A 20,757-nucleotide genomic window follows, 5' to 3' on the forward strand; every position below is an offset into this window, starting at 1 on the left:
TTGGGGGATGCCGCCCGACTCCCCGGTCTTCAGGAGAGGCAATCCAGGCTCCCCCAGGGCCACTCCCACAGTGAGAACTCCAGCCCGGTTCTGGCTGGCCAGAGTTCTGAAAGCTACACCCTCCAGCCCACATGAAATGGGCTGACCCAAGCCTGCTCTCTGGTCCTAGGTGGGTGGGATGTCAGCCACCTGTGAGCACACCTGGGGCTTATCTGGGGCAGGCTGGGGCCTGGGACGGGCTCTGTAGGCAGAGCCAGAAGCCACCTGGGGGCCACCTGGGACTCGCCCACCTGGGCCCCCAGCAACATAGGCCCACGTCCAGCTGCTGGGGGCCTTAGCCGGGAACCAGGTGGGGCTGGGCGGCGCCGACCCCTGTGCCCCTCGGCCTGCTTCACCCGTGCTCTGTCTCTCTGTCTCTCTCTCCTTTCCCCCACCCCGGTGGCCATGGCGCCCACAGCGGACAGGAAGGAGAAGGCCTCCGCGATGCCTGGCTCTCCAGCCGAGGTGAAGACGCAGCCCCGGGCCACGCCCCCCAGCATGCCGCCCCCGCCGCCTGCCGCGTCCCAGGGGGCCACACGACACCCCTCCTTCACGCCCCACACAAGTGAGTAACCCCAGGGCCGGGCCCCGAGGGGCGCAGCGGGGAGAGGCAACTCTGGGGGTCCCTTGAGCCCGTGAAGGTCCAAGCTTACACCCTGGACCTGTAAACGCCCCTGTTGGGCCTTTAAGAGGGAGGATCTCATCATGGGTCAGGGCCCAAGCTTTGAGGTTTGGATCCCAGCTCTTCTGCTTGGTAGCTGTGTGGCTTTGGGCAAACTTCTTAACCTCTCTGGGCCTGGTGTTCCTCATCTGTAAAGCCAGGCTGGTCATGGCCCCTGCCTCACGGAGCTGCTGTGAGGGCGAGTGAGTTAATAGAAGTTCATAGCATGGTGGGCACACGGTGAGCATTCCATCAAGGTTAGCTGTTATACTGGAGCTCAGAGAGGGATGGGGGGCTTCCCCATGGTCACACAGCAGGTCACTTGCATGTGGGTGAATCCTATTGGGCCTGCACGCCCTGGAGGGCCCATCGGAGGCAGCTCTGGCCTTGAAGGAGCTCTGCGGCCAGGCCTGAGCCGGGTGTGTGGGTGGGCCAGGAGTTGGGGTCAGGGGGCCCTCTGACAACGTGGTGGGCAGACCTGACCCCCAGGTGGTATCTCGCTGGCCCTGGGCCTTGGGTTGAGCATCTCGGCACACACAGAGGGTCTGGGTGGGCTTCGGAATTCACAGCCACCACCTGAGCCCCAGTCCTTTGAGTCAGAGCAGTTGGGAAGGAGACCCCCGGCTTGGGCTGGTGTGGGGGACAGTGTTCCCTGTTCCCTCGACCAGGGGCTCAGCCGTGTGTCCTAGGTGTTTCTGGCGGGCAATCCACGTGCCTCCCCCACCCACATGTTCAGAAGCCAGAAAGCCCCACACCAGGGGACCCTTCCCCAGGCTTTGAAACCCAAATGAAGCCCGTTTCTGGGGCAGGAGCCTCAAATGCCTTGGCCTGGTGGCCCCTGGTTCCCAGCGGGTTCATCGGGCTCCACTCCGCCCACCCAGGGTCCTTGGCTCTGCCCAGAGCCCAGGGTGGGCCACAGGGCCTGGCCTGCTCCTTTTATTCCTGGGTGTGAAGGGTACTGGTTCTGCCCTCCCGAGGCCAGGCAGCGGCCCCCACCTGGAGAAGGAGGTCGGGCTGGGCCCCTTGTTGTAGGATGTTGGCTGTGAGCTGGTCTCTGTTGGTAGATAGGGCAACACCACCTGCTCCCGGGCGCAGCCGCTGGAAAGCAGGGCGACCCCTGCACAGCAGGAGCTTAATGGCCAAGTACCCCTCCCCACACATCGCTTGGCACAGAATGTTCCAGCTTCTGTCCCCCCGGGGTCGGCCTGAGTGAGGGTCCCCACGTGTGACGGAGACTGGGGTGGGCCCGGCCCTGCCTCCTGCCCCGGGATGGGACCCAGAGCAGCGGGGCCCTGCCCTCCGCCATCCTGGGCGCGCAGCCTGCGCTGGCCGCACGGGAGTGGCCAGAGGTGGCCGCGCTTTGTCTCATTCACTCTTCTCGCCCGGGGACTGTGGCCGGCCAGTCACCCCTCCCTCTTTTCCAGAAGAGTCAGTCCTCACCTCGGGCTGAGCCGCAGACCGGTCTGTCTCCGTCCACCGACCGTTGCCGCCCCGTGCGGCCTCGTGGGTGGGGAGGGGAGGCTCCAGCCGCGTACGCTCAGCCCAGGCGGGAAAGGGAATTCTTCCTGACGGGGCGACAGCAGCTCCCCCTGGGAAGAGGACCCGCCCCGCAACTGTTGTCCGGTTCCAAGCAGGAGAGACCAGCCGACCATCTGAGGGTCTGGTCGAGGGCTCTGACCCGGGGACCCCGACCCTCGTGGGCGCGACTCCCTGGCCTGCTTTTCTTCCCGGTCCAGGAGCCCGTGTTCCAGAAAGTGCTGGTCTGGGAACCAGATGTTCCAGGCTGCGGACTGGGCCGGGGTCAGCTGACACCACCAGCTCGCCTTCACGAGGCATGCGAACAGACGTGCGGGTGGCAGCCTGCGTGTGGCTCAGGGTCCGTCCCCTCTCGTTGGGGTCCCGGCTCCGTTTAGAGCATGGAGGTTATGAGAGACAAGAGGGTCTTTCTTTGCTAAGCTGACGCCTAGTGCTATCTGGCTGCTGGGGGCTTTTGTCTTAAGTGTCAGGCTGCCTCCAAGGTGGCCTCAGATTTGCTCCCTAACCCACGAATTCCCTGAAAGCAGGGTGCTTAACTGCATCTGTGCACCTGGCTGATAACAGCCAGAGTAGACGGAGCCTCTGTGTTCCCTGTGGATTCCTGCCAAGAACCTCCCCAGATTCCCCAGGACCGGCCTGCGAGCCAAGCTGACCAGAGACTGACCTTGAGCCATGGCTTGAGGGCTGTGGTTCTTCTTGCCTGGTGACTGCCCTGGGCACGAATTCATTTTAGAGTTGGAGCTGTGGTGTGGCTCGGGAGGGGGGCAGAGGGCTGAGAGAACTCTGGGGAGGGATGTAAGGAGCTACTCGGCATCTGGGAGGACCCTTAAGGGGCTAAGCACTCCATCCTGCCCTTGATTACCCCCTGTGACGGGGGCTCAGTCTCTGTTTACAGTGGTACAGCTTGTCTCCTTGTGGCTTTTGCCCACTAACTCCAGCTCAGACGAATCAAATCTCTCTTCCTCTTTGGTGCTTCTGCCCTTCACGGCAGCTCAGACCTGGGCTTCGTTTCGGAACCACCATTGGTTTGTCTGTCAACCTCAAGCCCATCACCTGGGCTCCGGGTCCCTGAGGATGGTGCCGAGTGGGGTCACCAGGCGCCTTCCAGAAACACAGCTGTTTAAGAGCCAGGGTGTCCCACCCATATCCAGGGAGGTGCCAAAATTCTTGTGGAGCCCCAGAAGTTCCCACCAGAAATGGCCCTAAGAGATCCCCTGATCCAGCCCATTTTACAGAGAAGGAAGCCGAGGCCCAGAGAAGGTTGTGGACTGGCCCAAGGTGGTGACAGAGTCCCAATCCCCAAAACGCTGTCGAGAGGCAGGGGAGGGGCCGACTGTAGACACCCCCCCAGGGCAGAGTCCGGTGCCCGGCCTCCTTCCTCACAGCGTGTTTTTCTTATTTTGCTTACAGATCGAGAGGACGGGCCTGCGATGTCTCTGCCCCACGGCCGTTTTCATGGCTGCTTAAAATGGTCTATGGTCTGTCTTTGTAAGTAAAATAACAAAAACCACGGCCTCCGGGGGGTCCTCACCCGGTGCCCACTGCTCTGCCTGCACCTCTGCATCTGCCGGGCTAAGCCTCTCTTAGGGGACGGGGCCCAGGGGACAGACCCAGGAGAGCAGAGCAGCCGGGATCCCCAAGTCACAGACTGAGTTCACACCCAGCCCTGCCGCTCACACGCTCTGTGACCTCGGGCAGGAGGATGGCCTCGCTCAGCTTCCTTTTCCTCAACGCAAAACTGGGCGAATCGGGCAGGTCCCAGAGTTGCAAGAAGGTCAAGTGTCAGTGGCCAGTCCGCAGCCCTTCTCAAGGGCGGACCCCAGCCTGGGGCAGACCCCATTCTTACCCTTCCAGGCACAATGTCCAACAGGCAGGGACCACCACCTGTAGAAAGAAAGTTATGGAGCCAGTGCCAAGGGTGATCACACGGAGCCCTGGGTCACGTCAGCGTGAAGTCTGGCCCACGCGGGGTGCTCAGCGGATGTTGGTCACTAGTGGTCATTCCCGTCCAAGTGCCCAAGCCGCAGCTGATGCCCTCAGGCGAGGCTCTCATCGGGCGATGCTGGCAGTGTGTGTCAGCCAGCAAGTGCAGCGGGCTCGCCCATCTGGACCGGCCCGATGTAAGCCCAGGTGTGGCATCATCTAGGGCCTGGCGTGTCCACGGGGCTGCGGTGCTGTGAGGCCTGTGAGCTTTGTGTGGACAGGAGGATGGTGATTCCCGGCACCAAGGCCGGGAGGGGGGCTGGCGGGAGGGGCTGTTTTCGGTGCCTCGTCCTAGCCCCCCCGGCCCAGGCCCCGGGACTGGGGGAGCCGTGGGGTGCTGCGCTGTGCCCCCAAACCTCGGCCGGGACACGTGTGGTCTATCTTAGTAACACACCTGTTGTGGGAACGAAAGCACTTGTGGCCGAGGGTTATTTTCGGCGTCTCTTTAGCAAGCTGCTGAGACCGCCCGGCAGCCCGGGAGGGAGTGCAGCGAGCGAGGGCAGGCCGGCCGCCGGGAGGACCGGGCGCCGAGGGCAAGCGGGTAAGGGCGCCACAGGGAGGCCAGGCCAGGGGCTGGCGGGCGGGGTCCCAGGAGGCATGGATAGCCGCCCGTCTTCGAAGCCCCTGAAGATCCAGACCCCGAGCGACGGCCCAGCTCTGCCGTGAGTGACCAGAAGCCCCCGCTGCGGTGAGGTCCCCATGCAGCAGGCCACCTCCCGGCCTGGCTGGGGTGACCGCCAGCGGCTGTCATCAGTCTCGACCAGGGTGTGTGTGTGTGTGTGTGTGTGTGTGTGTGTCGGCATCCACCGAGGGGTCAGCTGGAGCTCCACAATGACAGAGAAAATTAGCACAACAGCAGGGTCTTCTGGTCCAAGGGTCCCCTGAACACACCTCGGAGAGGGTGAGGGACAGGGCCCTTCGTGTTCTGTGTCTGGAGCTCCTTCCATCCCAGAGCGAGAGGAAGTCCCCGGAGCGACTGTCCTGCAGGATTACCCCCGAGCCGGAGTGTCACCTATGGGTCCTGGAAGGAGCTCCTAAGGTCGCCCAGACCAGGGGGGCAAACAGGTTTCAACCTGCACTGTGTCTCCAGGGAGGGAGAAGCGGCACCAAGGGCCGAGTGAAGGGCACGGGCCCCGGGAGCGGAGCAGGGCGCCACGCCTGCAGCCCGCCCCCTCTCGGGACACAGAGGCAGCACGTCTGTTTTGGCGCCAACGCTGGCTTTCAACCAGTGCTTTCCAAACTTCTGTTACGTGGGGCCGGTTATTGATGAGCCATCACCCAACACGTAAAAGCAATCAGGTCAGGCGTTTCCGGCGCCTTCCGGTGGGAGAAGGATGCGCTGGGTCCTGCAAGGGGAGCAGCCGGCCCTCCGGGCCCAGAAGCCCCGCCTCTGGTCTGGCCCGAGGGCGGCTTGCTGATGAGGAAGCGGAGGCCAGGCCCGCGTCTCACCTGCACGGCACGTGTGAGCTGGTCCAGGACGTCCACTCCCAACCAGGGTGCTTGTCTTGCGCCCGCAAGGCCTGGGCCACGTTAGTCTGCCTCTGAGGGTCTGCGGAGTGCCGGGGCAACGGGGGACGGGAGGCGACCTTGAGCACCGTGTGCGCTGTTCGGGGTCTGCGAGGCCCGTCGCCTGCGGCTTAGGTGGCCGTCCCTGGCCCACAGCTCGGGGCGGGGGGGGGAGCGTTCGCAGGTGTCGCCGGCAGGCGGGTCATGGAAGCTGAAGGTGCAAGCAGAGCCGACCAGATAGCAGGCTCGGGGTTAACGGGGGTGGGCCAGTTCCAGCTCCCAGGGTTATGGCGCAGGCCTAGGGCTGGAGCAGGAGCTGCATCCCCCAGGCCTGCAGGGGCGGGTGGAGCCGGCAGCCGGGACCTGGAGAACCAAGCCCTGGGAGAGCCGAGGCCCAGGGAGGAGGGACGGGCATGCGGCCACCTCACGTGCTCCCGCCCTTGCAGGCTGGGCGAGGCCAAGGCGGCAGAGGTCACCCCCCAGAGCCAGGTCAGGATAGCCGGGCTGGCGTGGTCTGGAGGGGCAGAGCGACACGCCTGCCGTCCGTGCTGTGGCTGTTCAGAAGGGGCCGCTTCCCAGAGCCGAGCCCAGCAGCATCCCCACCCCGGAGAAAGGGGCTCCTGCTCCCCCGTCTCCACACACGCGGGCCCCGGCAGATGCTGGAGCCCTGGAGAAACCCGGCCCTGAGGAAGCAGCAGCTCTGAGCTGTCCTGCATCCCCAGATCCCTAGCCCGGCGAGGCGTGAGCGCACAGCCTCTGCACAGACCCAGCCAGACAAGGCGGGAGGGCCAGGGCACGGGCCTCGGGGACCACAGTTGAGTGAGTGAGAAGTGTGCCTGCACGTGTGTGTGTGCTAGTGTGCACGTCTATGTGTGCTGTGTGGGTGTGCACATGGGTGCGCAGTGGGGCTACACTGCATCGTGCCCGTGTGTGCATGTGGGGTGTGCTTGTGGGCGTGTGTGTGCACGTGTGAGTGTGTACATAGGTCTTTGTGCGCGTAGGGTGTGCACTGGGTCCGTGTGCACATACGTGTGTGCATGCATGCAGTGCATATAGGCCTGTGTGCAAGCACGCGTGTGAGGTGCGTGCACGTGTGTGCACATTTATGTATCTGCATGCACGTATACACGTGTATGCAAGCATGAGTGCACGTGTGTTTGGCATGTTGCGTGAGGTGCGTGCAAGGCTGCTGAGGGAGGGAAGGCGCGGGGAATGAAGGGCGTGGGCGAGGGGCTGGGCTCTGGGACGGTCGTGTAGGGAGCACACACATGTGCAGGAGCCGGAGTCGGGTGTGCGAACAGGAGTGTGAAGGAGCAGGTCCCGTGCAGCCTGCGGAGGCGTGAGCGGCCGCAGGTCGGCCGCGGAGTCTGTGGGCTGCGCCTTGGGACCCCCAGAGGCGTCCAGTCCACCGTCCCGTGTCCAGACCCCCTCCACCATCACCAGGGGCCCTGGGAGCCCACGACCTCTGACCTCTGTGCAGGCCCTGGTGCCGGGCAGTGTGGTGCAGGTGGTCGGGCTCTGGAGGGCTCCCCGGCCCTGGGGGCAGACTCAGCTGATTACGGTCCTGCCCTTGGACCACTTCACAGCAGTTCCAGTGTCTGTCACCACAGGGACCCACACTGCTGCTCCCGGGGCCCCTGCATGAGCTCATTGCAGGCCCCTCAGGTCACCTACCTGTCCTCCGCACGCAGCTGGGGCCCGTGTGCGCACACGTCCACCCGTGCAGCAGCCCCAGTGTCCCCGCTGCCAGCATCCAACCCCGCTTGTCCCGGGGGTCCAGGCTCCCCTGCCCCACCTTGAGCCCCGTCAGCCTGGCACGGGGGCCCTCAGGCGGGCGATGGCACCTGCGTAGGCACTGGGGCGTGGCTTGGGGCCGTGGTGGGGGGTGGGTGGCCACTGCCCTTTTGGGGGGATGAGAGACCTCTCCCTGGAAGAGGAGGGTGGGCCCGCAGATCCCGGTTGTGGGGAAGCCCCTCTACCTGCTCACAGGAGATGCGCGTCTGCCAGGCAGCGTGGGGCCGTGGCGTCCCCCGGGTGTGGAGGGCCCGACTGTGTGGCCCAGAGCAAAGCCGCAGGGCCGCTGAGCCCGGGCCACACCTGGATCCCATCCGTACTCGCTGCCCCACCCTGCCGGGGCCCCGGTTTGTGCGTCTGTAAAGGGTGTCCGTGGGGCCCGGCTGCCCTGCCGCGTCCTCACCCCGCCTCTCCCCGCGCAGTGATGAACGGCAGCAGCCCCTCGCCCACGGCCGTCAGCGGCACCCCGTCCACGCCCAGCGGCTTCAGCAATGGCCCAGCCACCTCGTGCACCGCCTCTCTGGCCACACAGCAGCTGCCCCCGGCCTGCGGGGCGCGGCAGCTCAGCAAGCTCAAGCGCTTCCTGGCCACCCTGCAGCAGTTCGGCAGCGACATCTCCCCGGAGATCGGGGAGCGCGTGCGCACGCTGGTGCTGGGGCTCGTGGTGAGTCGGGTGGGGGCGCGGTGACCCCGGGCCGGGCCAGCCCTCGGGCTCTGCCCTCCTCTCCCCGGGCTGAAGCGAGGTGTTTTCTCCCCCCCTCCCCACCGCAGAACTCCACCCTGACCATCGAGGAGTTCCATTCCAAGCTCCAGGAGGCCACCAACTTCCCGCTGCGGCCGTTCGTCATCCCCTTCCTGAAGGTAGGGACAAACCCACTTCCCCTGCGCTGGGGCCGCAGGAGCCCCGAGTCTTTTCTCTGCCAGCTCAGATCAGCCACTGTTCTCGAGACTCTGACACCCCTGTCCCCCGGGGGGAACAGGGCTGACCCGTCGCGGCCGACTCCTGCAAGCTCGCTGCCAGGCCGGACTAGTCAGCCACCCAACCCTGTGCTCTGAGACCGAGCTCCCAGGCTCAACCCTGTTATTAGTGGCCAATACACTCAGCCGCTCGACAGCTGTTTTTTGAGCACCTGCTATGTGCCAGTAGACTCTGGAGCTGCAGAGTGGGTGCATTCTGATGAGGGGGGAGGAGGGCGAGGGAGGAGAGCGGGGAACAGAGCCAGGCAGCGGGGACGGCACATGCAAAGGCCCTGAGGCAGGGGTGTGCCTGCTGTGTTTGAGGAGCAGCGAGGTGGCCGTGTACCTGGAACGGAGTGAGGGGAGAGGGACAGTGGACAGACGGTGGTCATGTGGGTGAGCAGACAGATGGGTGAGTGGGTGTCAGTTGGAAGGCAGCCGTGTGGTCATCACGGAAGATCAACAGTGGACAAGGGCCTCTTCGGTAGTTGGTGTTGGATGGGCGGCAGCAACACCAGGGTGTGTGAGCAATGCAGGTTCCCGGGCCCCAGCCCAGACCCACTGAGTCAGAATCTGCATCTTAACAAGGTGCTGGGCAACGTGTGTGCACAAAACCGGGACAAGCGTTAGACCCATGTCTCCCCTGCAGTACTTCCCAGGGCCTTCACTCCCCTATGAGGGTCGCACATCTCCCAGAGGGGGTGGAGATGAAACGCTTCCCGAATGTATTTGACCCCGGGTGCCCCCGCTGGCGCGCATCTCCTCAGGTCAGGTTCCACAGAGCTCGCTTGGGAGATGCCCGCCCTGCAGCGCCTGGCGGGCTCTCGTTTCCCAGGCCCAGGTGGTGCTCCCAGCCGTGGGCCATGCTCGCCTGCACAGCTGCACCCTGGTGGGGCCTGCCTTTCAGAGGGTCTTGAAGACAGGCCAGACCAGACGTGCCCCGATGCGAGCCCTGACCCTGCCGCTTAGCCCCCGCTGTCCTGGGCCAAGCTAGTTCGCCCCTCTGTGCCTCGGTTTCTGCAGCTGTGAAGTGGGAGCCATTCTCAGGCTATTGGGAAGGTTGTGGGGAGAGACGCAGGTAAAGACTTTGGGACGTGCTCGACGGACACTGCGCGTCGTCATCTGGGGATTTCAAGTGTTCTGCAGACGACGTCCTTTGCAGCTGCCCCTGCTGAGCCCCCAGCAGCCCTCGGGGCGGGAGGGGGGGTGGCACAGACACTGCCACTGTTCCCGGTTAACAGGCGGGGAAACTGAGGCCCCGAGGTCCCCTCTGGTGGAGGGGTGGAGCAAGGCTGGAACCCGGATCCCTCCAGCTCCAAGCCTCCCAGCCTGCCCGGGGTGTGCCCCAGGCCCGCACCTCGTTCCAAGGGGACCCCACATCCGCTCCCTCCTCCCGCCTTCCCGCCCACACCCCGCTGAGCTCACTCTGAGCTGGGCTGAGGGTTCGCCCATCTGGCAGTCATTTGCAATTCATCAGGAGCCCTTCCCGCTCCTCCCTGCTTTCAACTTACTGCTGACTCCACGCTCCCCATCGTGGGGGACGCAGTGCCTGCTATTCTGTCAGATTAGATATTTACAGCAGATGTCCCACCCGCCCGTGTCAGCTGCCCTTGTTTATCAGAGGGGCAGGAGCAGGGAAAACACTCCGCATCCCCGCGCCCGCCCCGGCCAGGCCCACTCGCCCTGGCATCCCAGCACCCTCCCAGGCACACCCCAGTGAGGCGCCAGACAGGACGCGCCGGCCTGGCAGTGCCTGCCTCGGTGTGCCCCCTGCCCACAGCGCTGTCACGGGGCTCTCAGAGCTGTGGCGCCCCGATTGCTCTCCTGGTGATGGGGCAGCTGGGTGAGGGCCCTGGGCCGGCGGGCTGTCGGGGACAGAGTCCATTCGTCTGCCTGACGGTGGGGCTCCTGGGCGTGGCCAGTCCTGTCGCCGCGGCCCTGCCTGGGGAGTGCCCCGCCCCTGCCCCCCCACTCACTGTGGGACCCTGGCCTCTTGAGCACGCAGAGTGCCGCAGGGAGCCTGGGGGGGCGTGCCGGCCTGCTGGGCGGCCTCGGTTTCCCCACCTGTGACCTGGGAGCGGCGGGGGCAGCGCCTTCCTGGGGATTGACGGTCTCCCAGGCCCAACCGCGGTGCACCCACGTGGTGGCCCTTGGCGCCATCTCCTATAGCAGAGGCGGGAGCAGCGGCCAGCCCAGCCGGCTCAAACCCAGCTCTGCCCTTGGGCAACTGAAACTCCCACTTCCCAGTCCCCTCCCGGGTCCCTGGGGTGTGACAGCCCACCACCTCAGGTGGGACTGGGAGAGTTAACTCATGAGAAGCTCGTGGGAGCTTCACACCCAGGATGGGAGGAGCCAGAGCTTCTTGCAGCTCCAGCTGCAGGTGAGGCAGAAGTCAGAGAAGTTAAGTGACTTGCCCACGGTCACACAGCACAGCCACGGTGGGCAGACACAGGGCCTGCAGTGGAGTGTGGGGCAGTGGAGGAGGTCCTCGGGAAAGCAGTGGAAATGTCATGAACCCTCACCGAATGGGAGACACCTGCTCCAGTAACACCGTGACTGCGGGTGTTTTTGGAAACACTGATTTCCCTCTGGCCGGAGTTCCCGTCTGTGGAGAGGACAGCATGGAACCTTCTTTCAGGTGGCAGAGCTGGGATTCACCAGCTCGGTCCGTCCAGCATCTCAGCGGCAAGGCCTCCCAGGCCCTGGAGACAGAACTGGGACTGCTGCCCAGGAAGGAGAGGACCACTGCCCCCCATAGTCTCTATGCATTTCTTCTGGGCCCTGGTCCCCATTCCCCCGGCCAAAGGCCCCAGGTCCCCTGCACCCTCTCCTGAGCCTGACGCTGTGCGTGGCTGAGTGGTGGGGCTTTCCGGAAGCTGGGAGATGCCGCCCCGCCCAGCCAGCCCTCCACCCGTGGCCCCGGCTCCCAGCTGGGCCCAGCCGGCCAGGAATCCAGATGTTTCCATGGCCCTAACAGCAACCAGCCAGTGCCCGTGCTGTCCCCCGCCCTGCTGCACCGGGAGAGGAGGGGCTGGCGAGGGGGAGGGAGGATGTTTGGCGTCCTCGGACCTCCCGGGACCTCCTTTCCCAGCTCATGCTCCTAACGTGTTCGACAGATGGCGGGCTGGCCCCTGTTCAGCTATCCAAGTAGAAAAAAAACAGGCCTGGCAGCCGGCACTGCTTGACAAAAACGCATTGGCTGCTTGATCGGGTCCGGGTGGATGCGCTAGTGGGGGCTGGTGGTGCAGAGGCGGGAGAGGCTGCTGAGGTGGCTTGGAAACACCATGAGAAAGTTGGGGAATTGCATTTATTTACAAATACTTAGAACTCTGGCCCTCCCAAGCGGCCTGCTGCCGGGCCCCCATCCAGCCGGCATCCCCCCACGGTGGCTCTGGGGAGACTGCCGAGCCCCCGGGGCCCTGCTGTGCTCGCTGGGAGGCCTAGAGCAGGGCGGAGGCAGGAGGGCACAGCAGTTACGCACGGTGGTCACAGGCAGGATCTGCGTTCGAATCCTGTGCCCACCCCCACGTGCCATTCTGCTCCCTGTGCTGTGGTATCCTTACCCACAAACGTGGAACCCAGTGGTCGTGTCCGACCCCGGGAGGTGGCACGCGTGACGGCCCAGAGTGGTGTGGGTACACTGATGCCTTTATTCAAGGCTGGGCTGGGAACCCGCAGAAAGTGGGCAGGCAGGACCAGCCGGCACACGTTGGGGTCTGTGGCAGGTGTGCTGGGGTCCTGCTCGTCCCCTGCGGTGAGCTGTGTGCAGGGCTGCCCCGCCCCCCTGAGCCTCAGTCTCCTCCGTGCGGGCGGTCGTCTGGGGCCTGTTTCCTCAGGCGCAGGCAGCGGGTCCTGGTGAGGACCCCTCCTCGGTTTCTCCAGATGCCAACGCAGGAGGGAGCTTGGTGAAGGGGAAAAACCCCAAACCACTGGGTCTTCTGAGGGGCATGGTCCCGCCCTCATCCCCAGGCTGTAGCAGAGGAACTCGAGGCCCAGAGCGGTCGTGCAGCTTGCCCAAAGTCACACAGCAAGGCTGGCCGTTGGCATCCCTGCCTCACCTCCAAGCACCTGGCGCCCTGACCTCAGTCGGCAGCCAGTCCAAGCCCCTCCCCGTCCCCCGCAGGCTAACCTGCCCCTGCTGCAGCGGGAGCTCCTGCACTGCGCCCGCCTGGCCAAGCAGACCCCCGCCCAGTACCTGGCCCAGCACGAGCAGCTCCTGCTGGATGCCAACGCCTCTTCCCCCACCGACCCCTCGGAGCTCCTCCCGGAGGTCAACGAGAACGGCAAGAGGAGAACACCTGACAGGTACCTGGGGGGACGGTGGAGGCCCGGCTCTCTCCCTACCTGACTCCTGAGAGCTGCGCTGGCGCCGAGGCTTAGCGGGCGCCCCAGTGCCGGGGCTGAGAGAACGCAGGCCGACACCACGTCGCGTTCTGTGGCAGCCGCTGCTGGGTTGGTCACGTTCAGCCTGAAGTGCAAGGCCACTGAACAGGCTGAAGCACCGGGAGGCCGCCCTGTCTGGCTGTGGCGGGTTCTCCTGAGGACTCGGATGCCCCGGGAGGACAGGGGCGGAGGCAGGACAGACACTGCCTGGCCGGCATGCCCTGGCTATTCCCTTCGTGCTGGACGTGCACCCCGAGTGTCCAGCAGCCCGAGGTGCCCAGGTGCCTGGGCTGGCCCTCACTGCTGGGTCATGTGTGGGTACCTGTCCTGCTGATGGGGGAGGGTGCCTCCCCCACTCTCTCCAAGGAGGCCCAGGCTTCCTGACCACCTCACCCCAGGAGCCCCAGAGGAGGAGGAAGAGGGGAGCACGGGGCCGGGCCCCTAGCGGCCGGGTCTGATCTCTCCCGTTGCTCACCTCGGTCTGTCTCCTCCTCGCTCGCTCGCTCGCTCTCTGCCCGCGCCCCGACCTTCCCCTCACCCCTCTGTCCACGGATCTTGGCCCCGTGACCACTGTCCCCTGCCTGCTCTTGGGACCAGGACCAAAGAGAACGGGTCAGACCGTGACCCTCTGCACCCGGACCACCTCAGCAAACGGCCGTGCACCCTGAGCCCCGCCCAGCGCTGCAGCCCCAGCAACGGGCTGCCCCAGCCCACGCCGCCTCCGCACTACCGCCTGGAGGACATGGCCGTGGCCCACCACTTCCGGGACTCCTACCGCCACCTTGACCCCCGGGAGCTGCGAGAGCGCCATCGGCAGCTGGGTGAGCGGCGCGCTGCGGGGGTGGGTGCACGCGTGCGCCGAGTGGAGGTGGGGGGCGGGTGGAGCATCCGGGGCTGCCGTGTGCACGTGAACGCTGGCGCTGCCCGGCCACGTCTGTCCGGGGAGAATGGACACTGAGGACGTGGGTGCAGAGGAGGGATTTGCGCCCAGAAGCCTGAGGGCAGGCTTTCCCGGGGGGGCAGCCCGACACCGCCACCCTCAGGACCAGGAGGGCCCCTCCCCATGGCACGTGGGCGCCGTGGCTGCAGAGGTGCCTGTCCTGGGGGCTCTGCAGGGCCAGGTATGGCATCTAGAGCCGCTCGGGATGCACTGGCAGCCGGGAGAGATCCGGCACGTGGGGGGTCCCCAAGTCGTGGGAGTTGCAGCCCCTGCCTCCAAGGCCCAGGCGCCCCGAGGGAAAGCAGAGGCACCACTGAGCACACACGGCCGGTCCTGCTACACCAAAACACCAAATCCGTAGAGGGTGGTCCGTGCAAGAACGAAGGAGATGAGGGGGGCTGGGCGCTGGGGCGACACCCCCCGGGGGCAGGACTGCCTGGTCCTCCGAGCTCCCCCAGGTGTGCCCTTGGGCAGGTCACGTGCCCTGCATGCCTGCTTCCTCCCTGTTGGCTGGGTCTAAGAGCAGCCCCGCCTTCACGGGGTGAGAGGGGGTTAAGACCCAGCTGTTACTGGTGGCGGTGTGGCAGGTCCCAGTGGTCCTCTTGTTGGCATTGTATGTTTTGCTGGGTCCTAGAAGGCAGCACCCCGATGTGTTCTGACACACCTGTGTGATGTATTAGCATGCCCACATCACAGATGGGGAGACTGAGGCCCAAAGGGGTAACGGACAGGCCCAAAGTCATCTAGCTACCACGACTGACCTTCTGACCTTCCTCTGTGCTGGGTCAAAGGGATGAATAGGATTAGCCTCCACCCCAGGGACCCCCCCCCCCAGCGTTTTGGTGCAGGAAACCTGGAAACAGCTGCCCCTGAGGCAGAGGCCCAGGGCACCGATGGTGGGCCCAGAGGAAGGGTCAGCAGAGGCCTTGCCCCTGCCTCCTCCCCCCGGAAGCTTCCAGGGCCCGGGCCCAGGCCCGGGCAGCAGGTGACAGCGTCTGGCTCCCTGCAGCCGGGTCAGGCAGGTGCTAATTCCCACCCGCTTCTGCTAACGCAAAAATAAACGCCAGCTGTCAGGCAGATCTCAGCCACTATTTTGGTTGGGGCGTTGGTGCAGGCCCCAGCTCCTTGGGCAGCAGGGCAGGGTGGTGGACGGCGGGCTGTGGCTACTACCTCCCACCTCTGCTGCAGTTTGGGTAGGCATTTCAGGTTTGGGGGCTAAAAAAGGCCTAAGTAGACCCCAGCCCAGGAAGCATGGGCCGTGCTGGGTCACAGTGGGCGTGAGCATATTCGGTATTTCAAAAAGTGTAGGAGGAGCTGCTGTGAGGAAGCCAGACGCTGTCCCGCTGGTGTGAATTTCTCAGCTAGCAGTTGTTTGTTTTGTTTCGGATTACGGGGTGTGGGTACCCCATTGTTTCAGTCTCTGGAGCTATACCAGCCAGCAGCTAAGGGCACAGCCCCAGCTCCAGCTGACCTTTGCTTTACTTTACCTTGCTTTGCTTTGCTTTACTTTAACATGTCCCTGTAACCAGCCTCAGTTTCCTCATCTATAAAATGGAAATAACGGCAGAACTCCTCCCCCCCCACACACAGTTGGAGGTTGAGGCAGGGATGAACCCGTAAAGCCCTTAGCACAGCACCCAGGGCTCTCCCCTCCATCTCGTCTCCCGGGAGTCTTATCACACCTCCGGGAGGCAGGCAGGGTGGGGAAACTGAGGCCACAGGCAAGACAAGGGGCCCAGGTCCCATGGGGAATGAGTGTCAGGGCTCTGGCTTTTCCCGACCCCACTGTTTCCCAGGAGACCACACTTAGACCCGCTCACCTGAGACCCAGCAGATAAGCCGGATCACTCCTCTTACCAGGCTGGAGCTCGGCCCAGGGGATACAGAGGTGAACAGGCCACACTGGCCCTGCCCTGGGGACTGACACAGTCTGTTGGCAGGACTGAGAATAAGCAAAGAAGCACCTATAATTACTACACAACCAGAGATACATGGGGCTTAAGGAAGCCTGAGAGCCCAAGGCTGCTGAGGAGGAAGGAGCCTGTGACCTGTGCTTTGAAGGATGCACAGGAGTCCAGATAGCTCAGGGGAAGCAGTAAAGTACGGGTGAAGCCAGGCAGCCACAAGGAGGCCCTGAGCAGTGGGGAAGTCCCTTGACTGAGGTCTGAGGCCACTATGCCAGCAGCAGGGGGCAGAAAGAGAGTGGCTGGATTTGGAGGTGGGGGAGGGGTGGCCAAAGCGCGGGATGGGGACACGGCTCTCTTCCTCCGAAGCATGAGTAGAGGCCAGGCCCGTTCCTGAGCCCCCAGGGCAGTGGGCAGACGGTCAGTGCCCAGGGTTCTCTTCCTCACCTCTCCACGGGAAGACACAGCCCGTGGGCGGGGCCTGCGGCAGGGGCGTGAGTGGGGGCGGGGCCTGCGGCAGGGGGCGGGGCTTGATGAGCGGGGCGGGGCCTGGGAGCGGGGGCGGGGCCTGAGCATCAGCTCCCTCCGCAGCCGTGCACGGGTCCCGGCCTGAGGAAGTGATTGACCACAGGCTCACGGAGCGCGAGTGGTCGGAGGAGTGGAAGCACCTCAACAACGTGAGTGTCCAGGTTCGGGCCACGGGGCGTTGCAGCAACTCCCGGGCGCTCTGCCCAACCTGCGGGCGCTGCGGGGCCAGGGCTCGTGTGCGCCCCCTTGGCCCTGCGCCTGCCTGTCTAGGCTCGCCCGTGCGCTCCTGGTCGGCCCCTCAGCACCTTCCCTTCTAGGGCCCTGCGAACCGTCTCCTGGAGAAAGGTCCCCTGGCCGCGGGGGTGGGACCCCTTTAACACCATTTTCAGGGTCATCCCTGCCCCGCGTCCTTTTGGGGAGGGGACCCCAAGAGAAGGGTGGTCCCCGGAGCGGAGCTAGCCCGTCTACTTCGCGGGGCAGATCGCACCTCGAGGGCTGCAGGGAGAGCCCCAGCCCTGGGTCTGGCCAAGCCTCCCCGCTAGTGTGGTGCCCCGGGCGCCTCCCCAGCCCCGCCCAGCTGCTCAGGTGTTTTTCCGGGCAGTGGAGGTGGGTTTTCAGGCCGCAGCCTTCAGCCCCCTTGGGCAGGCCTGGCGGGCGGGCTGGCCGGGCCCGGAGTGTGGGACAGTGTCCCGGCTGTCCTCGTCATCGAGTGGCTCACCCGGCCCCGCGTGCCCGCAGCTCCTGAACTGCATCATGGACATGGCCGAGAAGACGCGGCGGTCGCTCACCGTGCTGCGCCGCTGCCAGGAGGCCGACCGCGAGGAGCTCAACCACTGGATCCGGCGCTACAGTGACGCCGCCGAGGACAGCAAGAAGGGCCCCGCGCCCGCCGCCCGGCCCCTCGGCAGCTCCGTGGGCGCTGAGGGCTCTCAGCTAGGTGTGCTCTGTGGGCGCGCGCCGGGCACCGGGGCCGAGGCCATCATTCGCCACGGCAGCGCCCTCACACGGCCCTGCAGTGAAATAACACCCAACACCGTGTAACCTGGAAAAGAGGGGCCGCCTGCTGCCCAGACACTGCCTGACCCGCTGGGAGGCCCAGCTCTCGGTTCCGATAGGCCAGGGGCCCGGCGCTGGGAGGCTCCTGAATGATGACCGTGGAGACGCAGAGGGGCCAGGCTCGGCCCAGCTCCCCGCCGAATCCAAAGCCCATCGGCTCCCGAGGGTCTCCTTTCCTGACATCACCCTGCTCCCCCCACCAGCAACTGATAACAGGGTTTCCGCCATGGGTACCTTGGGGGCCCCCAAGATCACACACCCTGCCCCCATGGCCCAGTCGGGTGGGCCCTGTCCTGTGTGTGATAATGGCCTTCCTGTGTTTCAGATGTCCACCGGGAGTCCGTGCCTCGGACCCTGTCCAGCTACATGCCCGAGGAGATCTGGAGAAAGGCTGGTGAGTGGGGGTGGCCCGGGGCCCCAGACCCTCTCGCCCTCCCCGTCTGCGTCTGCGTCTGCGTGGGGGTCCCCGCGGGCGCTCCCAGGCCTGCTGACTCAGAATGTGGGCGTGGGCCCAGTCCCCGCCCTCCAGGAGATGGTTCTCTACACTACAGTAGAGGGCGGGCTTTGCAGGTTTCCCGCGCGACCATTCGCGCCCCCGGGGCGGTGGGCAGGGGAGACCCGTCTGGGCCGGTCCAGGTGCCGACCAGCCGGGGGCGTCCTTTGCAGAGGAAGCGGTGAACGAGGTGAAGCGGCAGGCCATGTCAATGTCAGAGCTGCAGAAAGCCGTGTCTGACGCTGAGCGCAAGGCCCACGGCTCATCAGCATGGAGCGAGCCAAGATGGAGCGGGCCCTGGCCGAGGCGCGGCGGCAGGCCTCCGAGGACGCCCTCACCGTGGTCAACCAGCAGGAGGACTCCAGCGAGGTAGGGCCGCCCGCCCCGCCCCCGCCCCCGCCCCCGCCCCCGCCCCCGCCCCCGCCCCCACAGTCCAGGGCCGGAACCCCACTCTACTGCCTCCCGGTCACGTGCTTCCCAGCCACGTGACCTTGGGCAGCCCCGGGGCCCCTTGACCCCGCACGGCCTGGTGAGGCAGGTCCTGTGGGTGTCCCCATTGTACAGGTGTGGAGACTGAGGGCTCCAGAGGGTAGATGGCTCACCCCAGGTCACTCTCTAGGAGGTGGTGGGGCCGTTGTTTGAACGCTGGCAGGCTGGCAGACACCAAGGCCCCCTCTAAGCTGTGAGAGCAGAGGCAAGCAGTGGGGCGTGAGAGTCACCGTGCTGGTACCTGCGCGTCCACTGCATCCTCTCCTTGTCTGAGAAGGGCTTGGACGGCAGAGAGGTCAGGAGGAGGGAGAGGCCCTCTCCAGGGATCCTGGGACTGTCCTCGGGGAGGGCACTTCTCCAAACCCCCTGGATTCGTCTGTGCTGAGCTGGCCCCGAGGAGGCAAGGGGAGCAGGGACACAGAAGGACAGCCTGTGGTGCTTCAGGCCGTGGACGTGCGTAGGGAGGACGGTGGGTGTCAGGGAAGCCCGCTAGTGGTACCGTCCGTCCGAGCAGTCCTTGAGGGAGTGAGCCGGCAGGAATCTGGGGAGCAGCAAGGGTGGGGCGGGGGGCCTGCCTGCGGAGCGTGGCCAGCAGGAGGCTGTGGGGGCTAAATGGGCGCTTGGGCCTTTCTCCAGGGCGGTTTGGCTTCCCCACCCCACAGCCTGGGCTGCTGCCTCTGGCCTTTCGCTGGAATCCCCGCCCACCTTCTGCTCATGTGGGCAGCTGGGGTCGTCGCTTGTTACAGAAAAAGGGACCAGAGGCCCAGTGGTAGGGAAGGACGGGACCGCGGCAGCTGTGGCTGAGCAGCCCACCTCTTTACTCCGCCAGGGCTGCCACGTTCTGGTATCGGAGCCCTGGCGAGGCCAGGAGGGCTTCCCGGAAGAGAGGGAAGGGGCTGTGGCCCACCATGCACCTGTCCGGGGTGGGCTGGAGTTGTGGGAGCCCGTCCCCTCAAAATGGCCCAGCTGAGGGGCCGTGTCTGCAGAGGGTCATCGCAAGCTGGGGTTTTTCTCTTCTTGCTCGGTGATGTCGCGGCTGGGTCTGAGCAGGTGTGTTTGGAGTGTGTGCTTCCCTGGTCTGCAGCCAGGATGGGTACTCTGGGGAACTGGGGGGCCAGCCCGGGCCACCTCTGACCATGCCCCCTCACATCCAGAGCTGCTGGAACTGCGGGCGCAAGGCCAGCGAGACGTGCAGCGGCTGCAACGCGGCCCGCTACTGCGGCTCCTTCTGCCAGCACAAGGACTGGGAGAAGCACCACCACGTGTGCGGCCAGAGCCTGCAGGGCCCCTCGGCCGCAGTGGTTGAGCCAGTGCCCGGACAGTCCGATGCCACCCCAGGCCTGGGCCCCTGCCTGCCCCCGGCCGCCGCCAGCCCCAGCGAGGCGGGCTCCACGGGGCCCTCCCGCCCCGGCTCCCCCGGCCCGCCCGGCCCGCTGGATGCTGCGCCCCGCTGACCCGCCCGGACCCGGTGCCCATCCACCCACCCGGCCCCGCCTGGCCCGCTAGACGCGCGCCCAGCCCTGGGAGCCGACCTGGGAGTCACTGCTGCTACTGCTTCTCTCCAAAAGAAAACACAGAACCAACAAGACTGCATCAATGCAACTTCCTCAGCTACCTGACGATCACGCCTCAGCCTCTTCGTGCATCCTCAGAAACCACCCGACGAGCTTTAGGCAGCCGGACGGACGCCGGCCAGAGGTGACCGGCTCGTCCACACCCGCCTCTCCCTCTTTCTCTCTCATTTTTCTCTCTTTATGACTTTCACACACTTTCTCTTCAATGAAAAAATCTAATTGTTTGGTGGCTTATATTTTCATTGAAGAATTCTGGGGGGCTGTTTGGCAAAAGAGCTACTCAGAAATGGACAAAGAAAACTGTGGGATTTTTTCCCCCTTCCTGATTCAAAAGGGAAAAAGAAAACTGTTCTTTTATAGCCGGAGATCTGAGCCGCTGTGTCACTGAAACCACCCCCGGGGTGTGTGGCCGGTGCAGTGAGGACGGTTAGAAAGATGTCAATTTCAGACTCAAGAAGTAATTTTTGGTTTCAGGATTTTTTTTTTTCCTTTAATGTCAAACTGTTTGGCTTTAAGTAGAAATCCAAAAAGTTTTTTTAAAAAAAGGTAAAGGAAGCATACCTGTAAACTACCTTGCCAGCTAGCCAGCCAAGGACGCCGGACACACCTCTGCTCCAAAGGAAATCCAAAAAGCAAACACAAGAAGTCAAAATCCAAAATTTTTTTGTCACTGCCAAAGTATTTATTTCACTGTTTTACTCTACGCCTGGGCTTGTTCAGATGTCGGTCTTTTGCTTTGATTCTGTTCGGGGGGGTTGGGATATTGGGGTTTGAAATGTTTTGTCCAACAAGAAGCGACTTCTTTCTCTTCAACTCGACAGCAGCACCTCCGCCGGGGCCGGGTGGGGTGGGCAGCTCGGCCCTCGGCACCCACGCATGCATGCCCGTGTGCGTGTGCACCCGGGGCACGCCCA

General features: G+C 64.7%; 1 protein-coding gene across 1 annotated transcript; it reads left to right on the forward strand.

Moving 5' to 3' along the window:
* The first annotated feature begins 457 nt into the window (after nt 1-457).
* CBFA2T3 (CBFA2/RUNX1 partner transcriptional co-repressor 3) lies at nt 458-20,067 on the forward strand. Its single transcript, XM_082366562.1, is given in 12 exon segments — nt 458-604; nt 3,647-3,724; nt 7,942-8,183; nt 8,291-8,380; nt 12,600-12,781; nt 13,457-13,680; nt 16,295-16,380; nt 16,970-17,168; nt 17,613-17,681; nt 17,954-18,037; nt 18,040-18,149; nt 19,424-20,067. Coding segments are annotated over 12 exon segments (1,785 nt in total). The 5' UTR covers nt 458-483; the 3' UTR covers nt 19,724-20,067.
* The last annotated feature ends 690 nt before the right edge of the window (nt 20,068-20,757 follow it).

Source organism: Balaenoptera borealis, assembly GCF_965194805.1.
Source record: "Balaenoptera borealis genome assembly, chromosome: 19".
NCBI classification, from domain to species: domain Eukaryota; kingdom Metazoa; phylum Chordata; class Mammalia; order Artiodactyla; family Balaenopteridae; genus Balaenoptera; species Balaenoptera borealis.